This window comes from Carassius auratus, linkage group LG28B (assembly GCF_003368295.1).
Source record: "Carassius auratus strain Wakin linkage group LG28B, ASM336829v1, whole genome shotgun sequence".
Taxonomy (NCBI): Eukaryota; Metazoa; Chordata; class Actinopteri; order Cypriniformes; family Cyprinidae; genus Carassius; species Carassius auratus.
The window spans coordinates 3,834,274-3,850,924 of NC_039293.1; the positions used below are offsets into that span (position 1 = coordinate 3,834,274).

At 41.8% G+C, this 16,651-nt stretch overlaps 1 protein-coding gene across 1 annotated transcript; it reads right to left on the reverse strand.

The window, feature by feature from the left end:
* Positions 1 to 7,764: 7,764 nt before the first annotated feature.
* LOC113067761 (mucin-5AC-like) lies at positions 7,765 to 16,079 on the reverse strand. The gene is made up of 4 exons (XM_026240216.1): positions 15,453 to 16,079; positions 15,094 to 15,187; positions 10,130 to 10,344; positions 7,765 to 9,889 (listed from the first exon to the last, which is right to left on the reverse strand). The coding sequence occupies exons 1-4, from the start codon at positions 16,009 to 16,011 to the stop codon at positions 7,992 to 7,994; spliced, it is 2,766 nt and encodes a 921-aa protein (XP_026096001.1). The 5' UTR covers positions 16,012 to 16,079; the 3' UTR covers positions 7,765 to 7,991.
* Between the last annotated feature and the right edge of the window lie 572 nt (positions 16,080 to 16,651).

Consider the following 16,651-nt stretch of genomic DNA (forward strand, 5'->3'; position numbering starts at 1 on the left):
GTTTCCCCCACAGCTGAAAGAGAATGGCAAACAGAGCAGCTCTGTCTGAAGACATATGTGAGGTCAACAGTTCTTAGACAACAAAACTTAACCTTAACCCAACAGAATGGATCATCTATACCTATGCAATCTATATCGATGTAAAAGTCTCTATTAACCTGATAATATATAATTGCCATTAAAACAGAGACAAACAGATCAGGTTAAGTCTGAATATGACAATTTGAGTTTTTGAAAAACTTCACCCTGGCAGTTTTCAGAAATGTTCGGTTTCAGTGACCTGCTGCTGCATTTGTGTGTGAACAAACCGCATAGAAAAATCTGTGGCTTTAAAAATACCCTCATTTGTGTGGACAGGGCCTGAGGCTCCCCAACACTAAACATTTTCAAAAACATTAGCAAAATTGCAAGACTTGAAACGGATGAGTCAGATAGACGTCCAAAATGTATACTGTGGGGAGAAGAGGGTTGGGAAACACTGACCTAAAACTACGCCCAATTAGCTACTTGGCTGTTGTTAAACTAATTGACCAATAACCCACAGCTCTAAACAAAAGTAATTTCAAATGCGTAGCAGATTCTTACATTTGATGAAAGATTAAATCAATGTTTTCTCTTTCACAATCATTTACAATATGACCAAGAACAAAGTAAATATACTATAGTTTTCGTGTTGAATTAGTTGTCAGAATTCTACAGAAAGTCATTAATAAAACACTTATCAATGCATAAATGTGTGTAGATTTGAAATGTTTAAAATATGTTTGAGGAAGAGAAATTATAGGAAGGAGTTTATGCTACAATGAAACCCAAAAACTTTCAGGAAGGTGTTTGCATATTAAAGATCTAAAATGACTGCATTCTGAATGGATGCGTATTAAAAGGCTTATGGGATACATTGGTGAAATGCAGATGCGGATTTTGGATATTTTAGTGTTTCAATAATAGTTTGGGATAGAGGGTTGATATTGTATTATTAGTGTACATGCTGTGTTTAATGGTGCTCAGACACTCAATGATGTGTCTCCAGTTCCACCACAGTCCAGTCGTCCTGCGGGGAACTGGCCTGGCTGCTGGGGGAGTAACTACTGACAGAGGCCACTGTTGCGGTGGAGCAGTCGAAGTGGGACATGATGTGTGACCACAGGCTGCTCTCTAGGGGGCTGAGGATGCCCCCTCCCTGTCCAGGTAGGTACAGGAGCGGAGGACAGCCATCATCCCCTGCCAGAAGCAGAGCCTGGTTAATCAGCTGCTGGACCATGTCCAGTTTTGTGTTCCAGTCCAGCTCCTGCGGAGGCGGTCGGCGCAGATTTCCGTTGGCCATTCTAAGTGGAAGGTCTGTTGGGATGGTGTGGCCTGTCTGGATGGAGGAAACGTGTTTGCCGGTGGATTCATTCTCTGCATCTTCCTCTTCCTCCTCGCTGGTCTCCATGGCCTCATAGATGGTGCAAAGTCCTCCAGATGAGGGTGACAGGAGACACGGTTGCCCTTTCACCTGTGACTGCTGTTTGAGTCGCTGTTGCTGCTCTATCTCAAGCTGCCGTTGCAGGAGCTGTCGGCGGTGTCGGTGTTCCTGCTGCTGTTGTTGCAGCTGCAACTGAAGCAGCTCTCGACGTTGCCTCTCCAGTTCCCTTTGCTGCTCCTTCCGCTGCCTTTCTTCCTCCACACATAGCCATTGCAACCGTTCCTGTTCCTGGCGTTGCCGAATGTGCCGCAACTGCAGCTGGTGCTGCTCTAGCCGTCGCAGCTGGACATTAGGCGCCAATGGAGGCTGCGGGACCCTCGGAGGAGCATCAACATGTTGAACATTGAAATGAGGCAGTGGCTGCTGTAGCTGCCTGTGGGTGTTCTGCAGTGGGGCAAGGTAGTTATTTTCATTCATCTCTTGGGTTAGCCTTGGATAGTTACCATTCTCTTGTTGGCTCAGTGAATGCTGGTGCTCACCAGTCTGTATAGCGTTCCCAGTTCTCCCTGTGGACAGTCAAGAGCACTTGCAATATGTGTTTACTGACAGAAGCATTTGTTATAAAGAAGGGTGTGACCGAACAGGAACAAAGGAAATTAACAGACAGAGAGAGGAACATGCAGACAGTAAAAGTAAACATAAACCAAAGAACAAATTAGACAAAACTCTTAACGAATTCAAAAATTGGGTTTTCCCACACATCTTTCCTGTAAAAACACGTCAAGGTATTTTTCAAAACCAGCAAATCATTGCATAAGGAATATTCTGGGTTTAATAATGGTACTGGTGTTTAAAAATCCCCAAAAATATATTGAACAACCAAGTGGACAGAGCTTGTATATAACTTAGAATATTCCTTTCAAATAACATCCAGTCTACAATTTTGAAGATATCATCAGTGAGATTCACCAGAATAGTTCAGCACTTTTGACTGAAAATATTTTAACGGTGTAAAAAAAATCAGCAAATCTTTCAGAGTTTGTTTGTTATTTGTGGCCCTACATGTATGTCATCCAATTAATGAGATGTCATATTTAAACCAGTCCAAGAATGTTAGTGGGTTGGAGAGGGTCTGATTCGTTGGAGCAGTAACTGGGCTAAAAATAAAATAAAAGCATGTAATTTACCATTTTTTGACTGTACAAATACAGGTGCATCTAAAAAAAATTGATTGTTGAAACGTTAATTTATTTCAGTAATTTAACTCAAATTGTGAAACTTGTGTATTAAATAAATTCATTGCACATAGACTGAAGTAGTTTAAGTCTTTGCTTCTTTTAATTGCGATGATTTTGGCTCACATTTAACAAAAACCCACAAATTCATGATCTCAACAAATTCAAATTCTTCATAAGACCAATAAATAAATTTTTAGTGAATTGTTGGCCTTCTGGAAAGTGTTAATTTACTGTACATGTACTCAATACTTGGTAGGGGCTCCTTTTGTTTTATTATTGCCTCAATTCAGTGTGGTATGGAGGTGATCAGTTTGTGGCACTGCTGAGGTGGTCTGGAAGTCCAGGTTTCTTTGACAGTGGCCTTCAGCTCATCTGCATTGTTTGGTCTCTTGTTTCTCATCTTCCCCTTGACAATAGCCCATAGATTCTCAATGGGGTTAAGGGCTGATGAGTTTGCTGTCCACTCAAGCACACCAACACCATGGTCATTTAACCAACTTTTGGCAGTGTGGGCAGGTGCCAAATCCTGCTGGAAAATGAAATCAGCATCTTCAAAAAGCTGGTCAGCAGAAGGAAGCATTAAGTGCTCCACAATTTCTTGGTAAACGGGTGCAGTGACTTTGGTTTACAAAAACCACAATGGACCAACACCAGCAGATGACATTGCACCCCAAATCATCACAGACTGTGGAAACTTAACACTGGACTTCAAACAACTTAGGCTTTTGAGCTTCTCCACCCTTCCTCCAGACTCTAGGACCTTGGTTATAGCCCAGGTAAGATGCCTCTGTTGTTGTCTGTGGTTCAGGAGTGGCTTAACAAGAGGAATACGACGAGTGTAGCCAAATTCATTGACACATCTGTGTGTGGTGGCTCTTGATGTCTTGACCCCAGCCTCAGACCATTCCTTGTGAAGTTCACTCAAATTCTTGAATTGATTTTGTTTGACAATCCTCGTTAGGCTGCGGCTCTCTCGGTTGGTTGTGCTTTTTTTCTCCCACACTTTTTCCTTCCGCTCAACTTTCTGTTAACATGCTTGGATACAGCACTCTGTGAACAGCCAGCTTCTTTGGCAATTAATGTTTGTGGATTACTCTCCTTATGGAGGGCGTCAATGATTGTCTTCTGGTTATCAAATCAGCAGTCTTCCCCATGATTGTGTAGCCTAATGAACCAACCTTTGTCCAAGTGTCCCAGCAGCCAGGAAACCCTTGCAGGTGTTTTGAATTGACTAGCTGATTGGCATGTCACCATATTCTAATTGTTGAGATAGTGAATTGGTGGATTTTTGTTAAATGTGAGCCAAAATCATCACAATTAAAATAACCAAAGACTTAAATTAATTTACTCTGTGTGCACTGAATTTATTTAATACATGGGTTTAACAATTTGAGATTAATTACTGAAATGAACTTTTCCACAACATTCTAATTTAGTACTTGAAATGCATGAATAGACTACCTGGATAGAGTTTAAATATGAAATAATAATTGTATAATATATGTATAAAAAACAAATATAGTAATGTAATAAATTAATCCAAACATTATGGGAAGTAAATAATGCTTGATTTCCATTAATAAAGGACATTTTTATATGATACATAAACATATACATCCAAAAAACTATTTATGATCTAAACTTGCAATTTAGCAATTTTATTTAAAATAAGGGCTAACCTCCACCCCCAGATATTTTTTATGTAAATGTAATATTTGTAATATTTTTGATGGCAGACGGGTAATAAAAATGTAGAAAGTGAAAAGGAGATGAGATTCCATACTTAGAAGAGAAGAAAATTCCCTGACGCACCCGCATAAAACCAAATTAACATTAAGGGAGGATTTTGAATTTTTGTGTTGCGTTTGTGTTCATGCTTTTAAGTATATTGATGAAAACGGGCATTTCTTGAAACCCATTAACAACTTCCTTAAGATACCATGCAACCTTCTTGTCTGGGCTTTCAGGATGCGGTCCTGTTGAAGAGTTTAAGGGTGATGTTATGCTTTAGTAGATGGGGATCATAGCCCATGAGTACTGGCTGTGATTTAATCAAAAATACATCTGAAATTAACACCATTTCAGCAGATATCCATTTCCTATTAAAAAAACATAGGAAGACTCGGATGAAACAGACCATCATGCCACTTAAAATAAAAAACAAAATAAAAACAAACAGGAACAGATAGCCTTGCAATGATGTTTAATGGAATTTTGGGTAAAACCTTTTAGTTATCGTGAATCATTAATGTACATACATCCCTGGATCATGTCTGGATTCATAGCAAGATTATAACAATTTCTTAATTAGTTGCACATGCACTTCCAATTCTTCTAGAAATGTCCCGGTACTCGCAGTAAACTGACCTGCGAGCATCATTTAAAGTTTTACAAATGCAGGAAAACACTTCAACTTCCATAAACAGAATAGTTAGTCTGTTCCGAAATACAAATGTAATAGCTGTAAATGAAAGTATCCATTTTAATCTGAGCCCAGTACTTTAAAACACTTAAGTTACGTGCCAATGAGAATCAATGTTATCCTTCACAAAAATGTGCAGCAGTAGCTCAAAACTAATAAAAGACAACCAAAAATGAAGTATGACCTGCCATCTAACACTCATTCACCTCTCTATGTCAAACACTGTGAGCATGAAAAGCTTCTGAAGAATATATAACCGGTATTTAATGCTAAAACAGTTAGTGCTGGAACACGTTTTAAAAGCGAAAGCTGAAATGAGTTTCAAAAGACAGTGCAGCTACTTTTACAGTGCAGGAAAACTGATGTGTGTACAAACATTAAGGTAAGACAGGGATCTTAACAAATCAAACAAAAACAATAAGAAAAAAAAAACAAAGTATAAAAAAATTGACATTTGATTGGTAAAAACAGTAGGATAAATACAAAGGTAGTTGGAGTCCACAAAGAGTGTTTATTTAATTTTTTTTTCTTTTTTTTTTGCATTTTTGTCCTTTCATTAAAGGACATCAACTTAACTTAGTCTAACATTGCAGGGTCAGGGGTGCCATGAAACGCAGTGTTATTTAAAAAGTACATTCTAATAGAAAATGAGAATAGCTACTGTACATACAGAAGTTTTAGCCATACAATCATAACCATCACCGTGGTAATAGAAGAACACAGAGCAGCTCAGACAAAGCTATAATCCCTCACCCGATGGCTCCCCTTTTCTTCCCCCCTTCTATCACACATTTCTATTCATTTTAACCCCACATTTGGAAGAAATTAAGGACACAGGGTAGGAGCATGGGGTTTGGGGTAGACAAGGTGCATTCCAAAAGAGGGACTTTATACGTTACCTGCCAGAAAGTTATCAGTCTTATCACATATAGCAGAGTAATACGGTGGCTGGCCGTCAGAATCGTCCCCGTGTTGGGGTGAGAGGTGCATGGGGGACTCAGGATCCATTTCCTCAATAGCGCCTGGGTCTGTCTTACTGCACATCATGTAGTGCTCATCAAACCCAGCATCATTCTCTGTGGGCTCGCTGATAGGCAGCAAATCCACTGGGCAGCCCAAGTCATCACTGTAGGCGGAAGCTGCTGGCAGGGTGAGTTCCTTGATGAAAGAGGGATCCTTGGCCTCTTCCGGAAGCTGCTCTTCATTTTCCAGGCTAAAGATGCCTGGACTCTTTCCACAGCTCTCAGCCATAGAGTGGGCATTGGAGATGGACGCGGAACAGTCAAAACCATACGAGGCCACAGAGTTTGCTGACTGAGGCGTACCACCATCTTCCTCTCCAATACGTTCAGGAGCCTCCATATCTTCCTCCAGACCCGCGAGGTTGTCAGGATCTGTTGCATTGTCATCAACTGCAACATCAGGATCAGTGATTTGCATCTCACCCTCTATATCACTGGCCTCATCACCAGAGGTTGATGGTGATGATGGTACAGAGGCTGGTGCTGTTGCAGCATCACCCAGTACTTCATCGGCTGGTAGGGTTTCTGCCTCTTCCTCCTCCCCATCACCTCGCTCAAGGTGAATACCTAAGTCCTGCTCTATGTCTGTTAGCATGGCAGGGACTGGCGTCTGCTGCTTGTCTGATCGGGATTCTACACCTGAGCTGCTGTCATAATCTCGAAGCTCTTCAGGTGTGCTGGTCTCACTGCTGCTATGGGCAGCCAGGGCTGTTCCACTGAGGGTGCTGGACTGGGACATTCCAATGGCAGGAGGAGCCAAGATACCCGACTCCACTGGGACTGAGCTCCCAGTCTCCTCTTGGAGGTCAAGCTGAGGTTCTGAGGCCTGAATCAGGGATGGACTCATGTCCAGAAAATCTTCAGTTGGGGATTTGGGGGTTATATCTGGTTCAGCTAGGAATGTGGTGGTTGTATCTGGATCGCCTGGGAATTTGGTGAGTGTGTCTAGATCTTGAACTCTTGAAGCTGACAGGTTTGATTCAGACTGGACGGAAGAAGGCTGAGCCCAGGAATCAGAGAATGGATTGGAATTACTCCATGCTGCTGTCAAAGGCATAGATGTTGCTTGAACAGTGTGACCCATGCTGTTGAGGTCTAGATGACTCTCCTCTCTGTAATCATTGTCATCTTCATCTTCAACTTTGTCATTTCTACTAACCCCAAGTGCACTCTCATCCATGCCCCTGTGGACCATATCTACATCTTCATGTTCTACATTTATGTCTTTCTGTTTTTTGTGATGTTCATCATCATGCTCTAATTCTAGATCCATGTCTTCCTTCAGATGCTCGTCTTCTTCATCATCTTCCTCATCTTCACTACCAAATGACTGTATTCCAGGAGGTCCTGTGAATGGCTGATCCCTGTCTGCCTCAGTCATGATAAAGTCACCTGTCTCTTTCGCAATGCAGCTGTCTTCAGCATTAAAAGGAGATGTCACTTCTGAGTCATGTTTGTTACTGCTGTACTCTTCATCTGAGTGCAACATACCCCAATCAGAACTGGCAAAATCTGCCACCCCCTTTTTGAGGTCAATTTCTTTCTCTGTTTGGTGACCTGATTGCTTTATGCCAATGTCTTTTACCTCCTCTTCTTCCTCCTCCTCTTCCTCTTCCTCCTCCTCCTCATCGTCTTCATTAATCTCTTCTTCAGCTTTCTCCACCGCCTCTTCTCGTACTTGTAAGGGAGAGACAGGAGCTGCATTTTTGATGTGATCCCCACCAGTGGAGCCCATCAGATCAAAGTCTTTGATCAAATTCTCAGCTGCAGAGGGCATCTGTATGTCATCCTGATTGTTTTCATTATCCTGCTCACTTTCTTCATCTTGCTGTCTTGCTTCATCCTGCTCCTCATTCTCTATGGTCACAGAACTGGGGCACAGTGAAGAGGTCTCTGCCCATGGTTCAATTGGACCCTGCATGCTCAGGAAGGGTTGATCTTGGGTGCTCGACTGGCATGGATGGTGGTCTGGTGGGAGAGGATGGTGGGGACAATACTGTCGTTCCCAGGGGAGAAACAGCAGGCACTGGCTCCTCCAGACTGACATAGTCTACATCAGCCTCCAGCTGAGACATGGCATTGTCATCTCTATAAGTGTCCATCCTCTGGGGGACGTCCTGGGGATAGACAAGTTTCACCTCATCAGAAGTAGGAGAAACAACAGGTGTAACAGTGTCTTCAGGTTCCTCTTCAAAGGCTGGAGAAATTACTGGTGAAGTGTTTTCTACAGGTGCCTCGTTAGAGGTTGGGGGAATATATGATGCAGTTGTTTCTTCAGGTATTTCTTCAGTGGCAGGAGAAATGACAGGTGAAAATGATTCTTCAGCTGCCTCGTAAGAGGTAGGGGGAATGACAGCTGCAGTTACATCTTCAGGTGTTTCTTCAAAAGCAACAGAAATTACAGGTGAAACAGTTTCTTCTCGTGCCTCATAAGAGGTAGGAGGAATGACAGATGTAGTTAAGTCTTCAGGTATTTCTTCAGAAGGAATGCCAGGTGACAGAGTCTCTTCTCGTGCCTCATAAGAGGTAGGAGGGATGGCAGGTGTAGTTACTTCTTCATAAGGAATGACGGGTGAAACAGTTTCTTCTCGTGCCTCATAACAGGTAGGAGGGATAACGGGTGTAGTTACATCTTCAGGTGTGTCTTCAGAAGGAATGACGGGTGAAACAGTTTCTTCTCGTGCCTCATAAGAGGTAGGAGGGATGACAGGTGTAGTTCCATCTTCAGGTGTTTCTTCAGAAGGAATGACGGGTGAAACAGTTTCTTCTCGTGCCTCATAAGAGGTAGGAGGGATGACAGGTGTAGTTCCATCTTCAGGTGTTTCTTCAGAAGGAATGACGGGTGAAACAGTTTCTTCTCGTGCCTCATAAGAGGTAGGAGGGATGACAGGTATAGTTACGTCTTCAGGTGTTTCTTCAGAAGGAATGGCAGGTGAAACCATTTCTTCTCGTGGCTCATAAGAGGTAGGAGGAATGACAGGTGTAGTTACTTCTTCAGTTGTTTCTTCAGAAGAAATTACATGGGAAACAGTTTCCTCTTGTAGAATGGCAGACATAGTTGTGTCTTCAGGTATTTCTTCAGGTCTGACAGGTGTAACAGAATCTTCTGGTGTTTCCTCAGTGACATCAGAAATGACAGGTGTAACTTTGTCTTCAGGTTCTTCAGTAGTGGTAGGGGCAGCGACAGGTTTGGCCATTTTGTTATAATCCTCTTTAGGGTCCTCAGAGGAAGCATGAATAAGAGTTGTAAATGGGGCTTCAAATTTCACTTCAGAGGCAGCAGGATTGACCTGGGTTAATGATTCCTCAGGTGCCTCTTCAGTCGCAGCAGGAACAAAAGTTGTAGCTGAGTCTTCAGGTGCTGCCTCAGAGGTCACCACAGAAACAACAGCAGCAGCTACAGTAGTGGCTGCAACCACAGCCGGTACCACATCCTTTTTCTCACCCTCTGTGGCTGTTGCATCCACAGGCTGGGAAGCTTTTGGTCCACCCTTCAATGCCATTGGTGTGCTACTGCCAACTGACTTCTTTGGGCTGCCTGTCTTAGTGCTGAGCTTGCTGCCTGTGGTCTTGGGGCTTGCGCTAACCTCCTTGGAAGGTGTTGCTTTGCTCTCCTTGGGTTTACTAGTCTTAACGTCTGCCACCTTGCTAGGGGTGGTGGTTTTTTTTGGGACTGATTCTGCCTTGACAGTGGAGGCTGACTTAGGGGTGTCAGACTTGGTGGTCTTGGTTGGTGCTGGCCTGGCAAGTGGAGAAGAAGTGGTCTTCTTGGCCGCTGGATTAGATGGCTGCTTACTGACATCTAAAGAAAAGAGAACATATCATTTCAACTCAGTATTACAGCTTCAAATAGGAATGAATCTAAACTTTATTAAACAACTAAATAATACTGCAAAGTTAATGTATTTTATGAAAATACAGCACTATAATGGAAGATTTAAACATTTACATCAGTATTTTCATATTACAAAACAATATCACTGTTATGATGGTTACAAGTGAACTACATGCATGCATTTATTGAATTTTATGAGGTGTCCACCTTTCTTGACAGGTGTTGTGGTCTTAGGAGTGGGAGTGCGTCCAGCAGAGGGTGCTGTGGTTTTAGCAGGAGAAGGTTTAGCGGTAGTAGATGGTGTCTTGGGTGTTGCAGTAGTGGGCCGGGATGCGGCTGTAGATGTCTTGCTGGCAGTTGTCGGTGTCCCAGGCTTAGGGGCAGCAGGGGAAGAACGGGCAGCAGGAGCAGAGCCAGCCGACCTACACATAGCAGATGGGACAAGAAATAGATTAATCATTACAGAGGTAGTTCATTAGTGCATTTTTAGGTCTGGCTGCTCCTAGCTTGCAAAACTCTGTGTTAGTAGACTTCAGTTGAGCTTTTAAGTCCAGCTAGGACAAGGACCTCCTGCATTTATAAAGCAGGAGAATGCCGGAAGAAAAGAACACCCAGAAAGGTTATAATATTAGTTAAAACTCCACTTCTGTTTTCAGTCATTGGTGATGTATCGTATATCCCATTTAAACCAGTGACTCATGAGTCAAAGCTTTGATTAGTCAGCACAGAAGGCCTGAGGCTCAGACAGGTAGCTAAAGGAACACAACATGGGGTTATGTTAATACTAGCAAAAACATTCTTTTCAAGAAATCCTCTCTGCACAGTTATCTACCCTTATTGTCTCTGTTCTATCCTGGGGTGCCTGACTCAGTGGTAATACACATGATCTGCCCTGACGGGGTTTATTTTTTGTCTGCTTTAGCTTAGCACACAGTAGTGACTCAGTACATGTCCATGTCAAGTCTGAATAAGCTAACCTAGATCCTGTGGGCCTGGCAGCAGTTTCTGATTTCCTGTCTACGCTCCACTGCATATGTCTCTCCTGTTCTAAATAAAAAGCTGGAGAGCACGAGGTAGTGCGTGTATCAGTAAAGAAGACACCGAGTCTGTAAATATATCATTGTGTTGAGTAAAAATAACCATGCAAATCCCACTTAGCATGGATCTTGCTAAAACACATGCCCAAGTTCCACATTTCGTCTAGGCAATGTCCATGCAGGATGGGCGGGATGAGATTCTAAAAAACTATTGGTGTCCTACATATAGAGTATCAGGTGAGAGAGCAAGCAACCACATGAGAGAGAGAGAGAGAGAGAGAGGGGTTCTGTGAACAAAGAGGCCAAGTCTATAAACAGATAAACCTGACAGAGAAAACCACACATGAATTAATGCAGTAGTGTGTTGTAGATACTCAACCTAGTTTCATTTGACAAAACACTTACTTAAGCACAAAACCTGGATTAGGACTTTAGTCTTTGAGCTAACCTGGTAATTAGACCTGTGTACAGTTCATGAAAAAGCGAAGACTTTGCAGTTCTTCTTTTTCTAAAGGGCTCATATGAAGTAAAGAACATAATTTTTTAGCAGAAAAAACTCCAGTGCACATCATGACAATATAGACACCTGTCCTCTTCCAAGCAGATTTGCAACATCTTTAGTTGATTGGAACTTTTAATTATATTGGTGTGTGTGTGTGTGTGTGTGTGTGTATAATGAATGAGTACAATACAGAGAGAGCGAATGTGAGGTTCTATAAAAGTCTTCATATTAATCTTAAACATAAAGCCAATATGAATAATCTACAGTGACAGGACGACTCCGTATAGGAAGTGGGCACTCAAGATTAGCAGAAAAATTGTTCTCGTTGAACACCAGAGACAGAGAGCGAGTGAAAGTGAGTGTAAGAGAGAAAGAGATACAAAAACCTCTTTTAATGATGGCATAGAATGACCAGGTGCCATCAAGCTTCAAAAAGGACACAATAAAGAAACAATATGACTTGTGGACTGTATTATTTTGGTCCTTTATGGTAAATTAATAGAACACTGGTGGTACACTATTGTCCTTGCAAAAATGTAGCAGCCTTTATCAAATAACTTTTGCAGAATAAATAAATTGATATGGTCTAATTCATTCATTTTTTACTTAACAATTCCACTAATTGAGAAAAACAAACATATCATCAAGCCATTACATCACAAGCTAATCATTTTTGTCCTGGATCTGTGTGAGGGGTTGAGAGCAAATATAATGCACATTAAAACCTCAAAATACACTGATGATTAGAAACAATCCAAGCACATTTAGACGTGCATTTGCTTTAAATGCTTCAAGCAAACAGCACACCATTCAACAATTTTATAGATAACTCTTTGATGTTTTGTGAGCAAGGTCGAAGCCTGCGGCCTGATTGGCTAATAAACACTGTTTAACTTGCCGTTACATTTGTGAGTGGCAAAACTTCCCCTGAAGCCACAGCAGCAATGAGGAAGACAACCTCCTCCTGAGCCAGCGATGGGCAGACTATGGCTGACGAGATTTTAATAAGGCACTCTGGCCTGAAGTGAATCTTTAACCTCAATAACGAGGTTCATGTCCCTTCAGGATGAATCCTAATGCACTGCTATAATTCAGCAGTGCGTCTACCTGTTGGCTGTGTTAGCTTAATATGGGCCAATAGCCATTCATCTGAACTAGATTTTGATTTATGTACTTTACCCCAACAGCATAAATGTGTAGTGATTTCTTGGCTTGCAGTGGCAAATCTGTTTCAGATCAAATATGCAAGTTTTCAACTGTTTACAACTCTTGCCTAATTTAACAATGCATGGGCCTGCACCCTTTTTTTATACTGTGCCCTGCGGAAAGGATACCTAGAGACGATTCCTTTATTACAAACATTTAAATAGAAACTGTGTCATCTTACTGGTGGAATAAATGTGAAACCAATTCATATGGATTCGGAAATATATGAATTAAAGTGAATGATCACAGTATAGAGACATGTTCATTATTGGGATCTATATATTCTTTAAGACTTTCAAAATCCAAGAAAATAAACTATTCTGAAATAAATAAATAAAAATAAAATATAAATCAGCAACAGGCCACAGTCAGAGTGGATAGGGAAGACAAATGAGCATGTCCAAACTACAGCCATATCAAACTTGAGGAGTGGGACACTAGCGAACATGCACAGCCTATAGAAATGCAGAAACACATGAAGCACTGCAGCAAAATCAGAATCACTAAAGTGTTATAAACCATCAATCAAGTTGGCTGTGGGGAAAAATGCACGCTCCATTTGGAGATTAGATGCAGTGGCTGCAATAAAACATCTCTCTGGAGGACTGAACTCTACCATGACTTAATGAAGGAGAGAAAGCAGGGCATTAAGATACAGAAAGCAATTCATTTATGAGTAATGACGTTGGATGCTGGACGCGCCCCGACCAGCCCATAGTTCTTACATCAGTATGATGTCATTATCAACAGGAATAAGCTCAATCATTAAGGTTGCACTAAGAATTTATTTTTGGCCAGTTCTCTCATGCTAGCACCCAACGCAGGACTCTTGCACTGCTTTTATTTTATGCAAACATGCACCATCAATGCCAAAGGCATGTTTTATTTATTTAAAATCCAGTAGGTTAGATAGATGCAGAATTCCCTGCAGTGTAATGTCTACTGCTGAAGGCAGGACGCACACATGGTTGAGTGCGTATAAATGCACATTACACAAACACTCTTTAGACGCACACAAATGTGAAGAAAAAATGTGACGCACCCAAAACTGAGTCACAAATTACTGGACTGTGAAGCAAATGTTGAATTAATTCAATATCAATTAATCCATTGATATTAATATTAAGATAACAGTTTTGCTATGCTGCTCAGCTGTGCACATTTTGACTGAAGAAGCGTTAAATATTTGTCAGATCGGAGATGCCTACTGGGTCAAAAACACAAACTTGGATGGCAAGTGGCCTTTTCACTACTGTTTAGTGTTTGAGTTTTAAATCATAATGAGGCAGAAGCAGAAAAAAGCCTCAGGGTGGATTCCCCAGATGATCTTTCTAAATCCAGTGCTTGAATATATTGCAATGCTAATAGTGTCAAATGTGTTTCTTTTTCAAGCATTGTGTGACCTTGTCTGTGTAAAGGACAGCAGTTTTCCTGTTCTTAACACTGTATTAATCATGAAATAAACTTCCTGTTCAGCTGTATGACGTGGGAGGAGAGATGCTACATGTCGTGGCAGACCTCTGTTTGGACTTTACTAACATGGACTAAATAACAACTTGGATCCATTCTTTTTCTTTTCTTTTTTGTTGTTGTTCTATTTGTCTTTTGTTGTCATTGCCAGGTTATTCTTGAATACTTTTTTTATTGTTACTAAGCAGCACTTAATTACGGAGCTTCTTGGAACAAGGACCTAAAACTCTGCTAGAAAGAACACTGGCAGACTAACTTTTGTCCATTTTAGAAGAAACATACTGCATTTTTAAAAGTAGCTAAATTACAAATCAATGTGGTAATCAATGTCTGTCAAAACTGAAAGAGATCCGCAAAAATATATGGTTGTGGGAAACATGTTCACAAACTCGTACAAATATTTCTCCCCCACCCTCACATAACGTCATGAGTCTGAGCTCATTTACAGGCCTCAGGATGTCCCTCATCGCCTCTATAAACAAGTAACAAAAAACTTCACTGTTCATGGTTGACTACAGACATCTCAAATCGGCTCCTGTGAGCTCTCTGTTCTGATTCCTAGCATGACTCATATTGTCTCCCTGCACGATAACCATCCTAACATCTCTCAGTATCTGTCCTGGATATGTGGGGAGAATCAAAACTCTCTCCCACTGCGAAGAGAGTTTTTTATCATCAGGAATTTTAGGACTGTGCCAGTTCATTTCCCAGCAAACTAAACTCATTCCCTTTTGGACATAAAATTGAAGCCTAATGCTTTAAGTACTTGTAATAAGGAGTCGTGATTGTCTCAGAGAGATGTGGACTGCAACGTAAGGGGGAATAAGCAATGCCTGAAGAACACTGCAAATGATAATGATAATGAGCTACTCAAATGGCCTACATTGCCGAATTCTAATGACCTTACCCTGTCTGAGAGCTCAATTTTTGACATTCCCAACCAATGAGATGCTTACCTGGCAGTCTTGGCGACAGGTGGCTTATCAGGTTTGGGAGAGCCAGTGGTGCTGGTCTTAGTGGTGGACGCAGTGGCAGGTCTTGGAGCTGGAGCTGTAGTGAAGGATGGTGTGAAAAGTGTTTAATAAAATTTAAACAAGAAGATGATTACACACAGTTCATTTGAATTTCTGATAATATGCTACATCAGAATTTCTCTCATGGAAGTCTAAAGGAGTTGAAGACCCCTGTCCTACATTGAATTAATGCTGTAATGCAGTAGTTCCCAACCACTCTTCTGAAGACATGCAAAATGTGCAGTGTTGGGGGTGGGAATCACTGCTGTAATTAACAAGCTCAGATGATGCTTTTGAATTACCTGTAGCTTTTGGTTTAGACTTCAGACCATTGACTGGTGCAGCAGTGGCTTTCTTTATGGGCTGTGCGGCCCCTGTTGTTTTCACGCCATTGGCTGGAGCACTGGCAGGTCTCGCCATCCCCACCGGCTTTTTCTCAGCCACCTTGGTTGGTGGTGCAGAAGTAGAGCTAACTGTTTTTTTAGTGGCAGCAGTGGTTGAGGCTTTCTTCTCCAGGCCTGCTGTGGTGGTCTTTTTTGTGACGCCATTAGCTTGCGACTTCTGTGCCCCATTTGTCAGGCGGCTTTGGCCAGTGGTGGGACGAGAGGTGGTTGTAGATGCCTTGGTTCCAATGGTGGTTGTCTTTGTTTTGGCAGTAACCTTCGTCTTAGCTTTGGGATCCACAGGCTTGTCCTTTTCGGGCTTGTTGGTTGCCTCTTTTTGCTGCGGTTCACCTTCTGTTTGCGACGCAGGCAAAGCCTGGTCCTGAGCTTCGCCCACCGGCATCACCTCGACCGCAGGACCTGCATTCAATGCTTCCATTGGCTCCATTGCTGCCGTGTCAACACCATCCGGTTTCATCTTGTCCTAGTCCTGGAGGTCCGTCTCAGCAGAAGAGGAATCAGGAACCCAGGACTCAGTCTACTAGTTGGAGTTGATTATGGCTGACCTGAAAACAAGAGCAACAAGAGTTGTAGTCTGTTCTGAGACTTCAGAGAATAAACAAACAACAAGTCTGAACAAGAGAGAAGTCTGTATCCCTTCTCACTGGCAGACAGTCCTAGGAGAACAGAATCAGATAAAGAATCAGGTCTTAGAGAAGCTGGCTAAAAAGACATTAGGAATAAAGTAAAGAGTGTGCTGTGGGAAAACAACCGCTGATTCAGAGCTCAGAGCTTGTGGATTTGCTTAAAATATAACCAAACTGAATTAAAACTACACAAGAAGTAGTTTCCAGCTATTAGGAGTGATGATTATTTGGTGTAAGATTAGAGTTGTCATGAATACAGTTTTTCATTTGGAAAGACATCTATTCCAAGATTATTTGGGTGCTATTTCATGTGTAAAAATCTCTTGGTTTTCAAAACCCTTTGGGGGAATTTCTAATTGCAAAGCAGCAATGCCAGATGCATTACCCACAATGCTTTACTAAAGCAGATGTTGTTTGCATGATTTAAGAGCAGCAGCTCCATAGCAAAGTTCATAAAGTGGAAGAGGCCAA

Coding starts and splice junctions, on each gene's coding strand:
- LOC113067761 (XM_026240216.1), bottom strand. CDS start 16,011: ATGAAACCGGATGGTGTTGACACGGCAGCAATGGAGCCAATGGAAGCA. Junction 15,188..15,452: donor GTCTAAACCAAAAGCTACAG/GTAATTCAAAAG, acceptor CCTTCACTACAG/CTCCAGCTCCAAGACCTGCC. Junction 10,345..15,093: donor CCTGTCGCCAAGACTGCCAG/GTAAGCATCTCA, acceptor TGCTATGTGTAG/GTCGGCTGGCTCTGCTCCTG.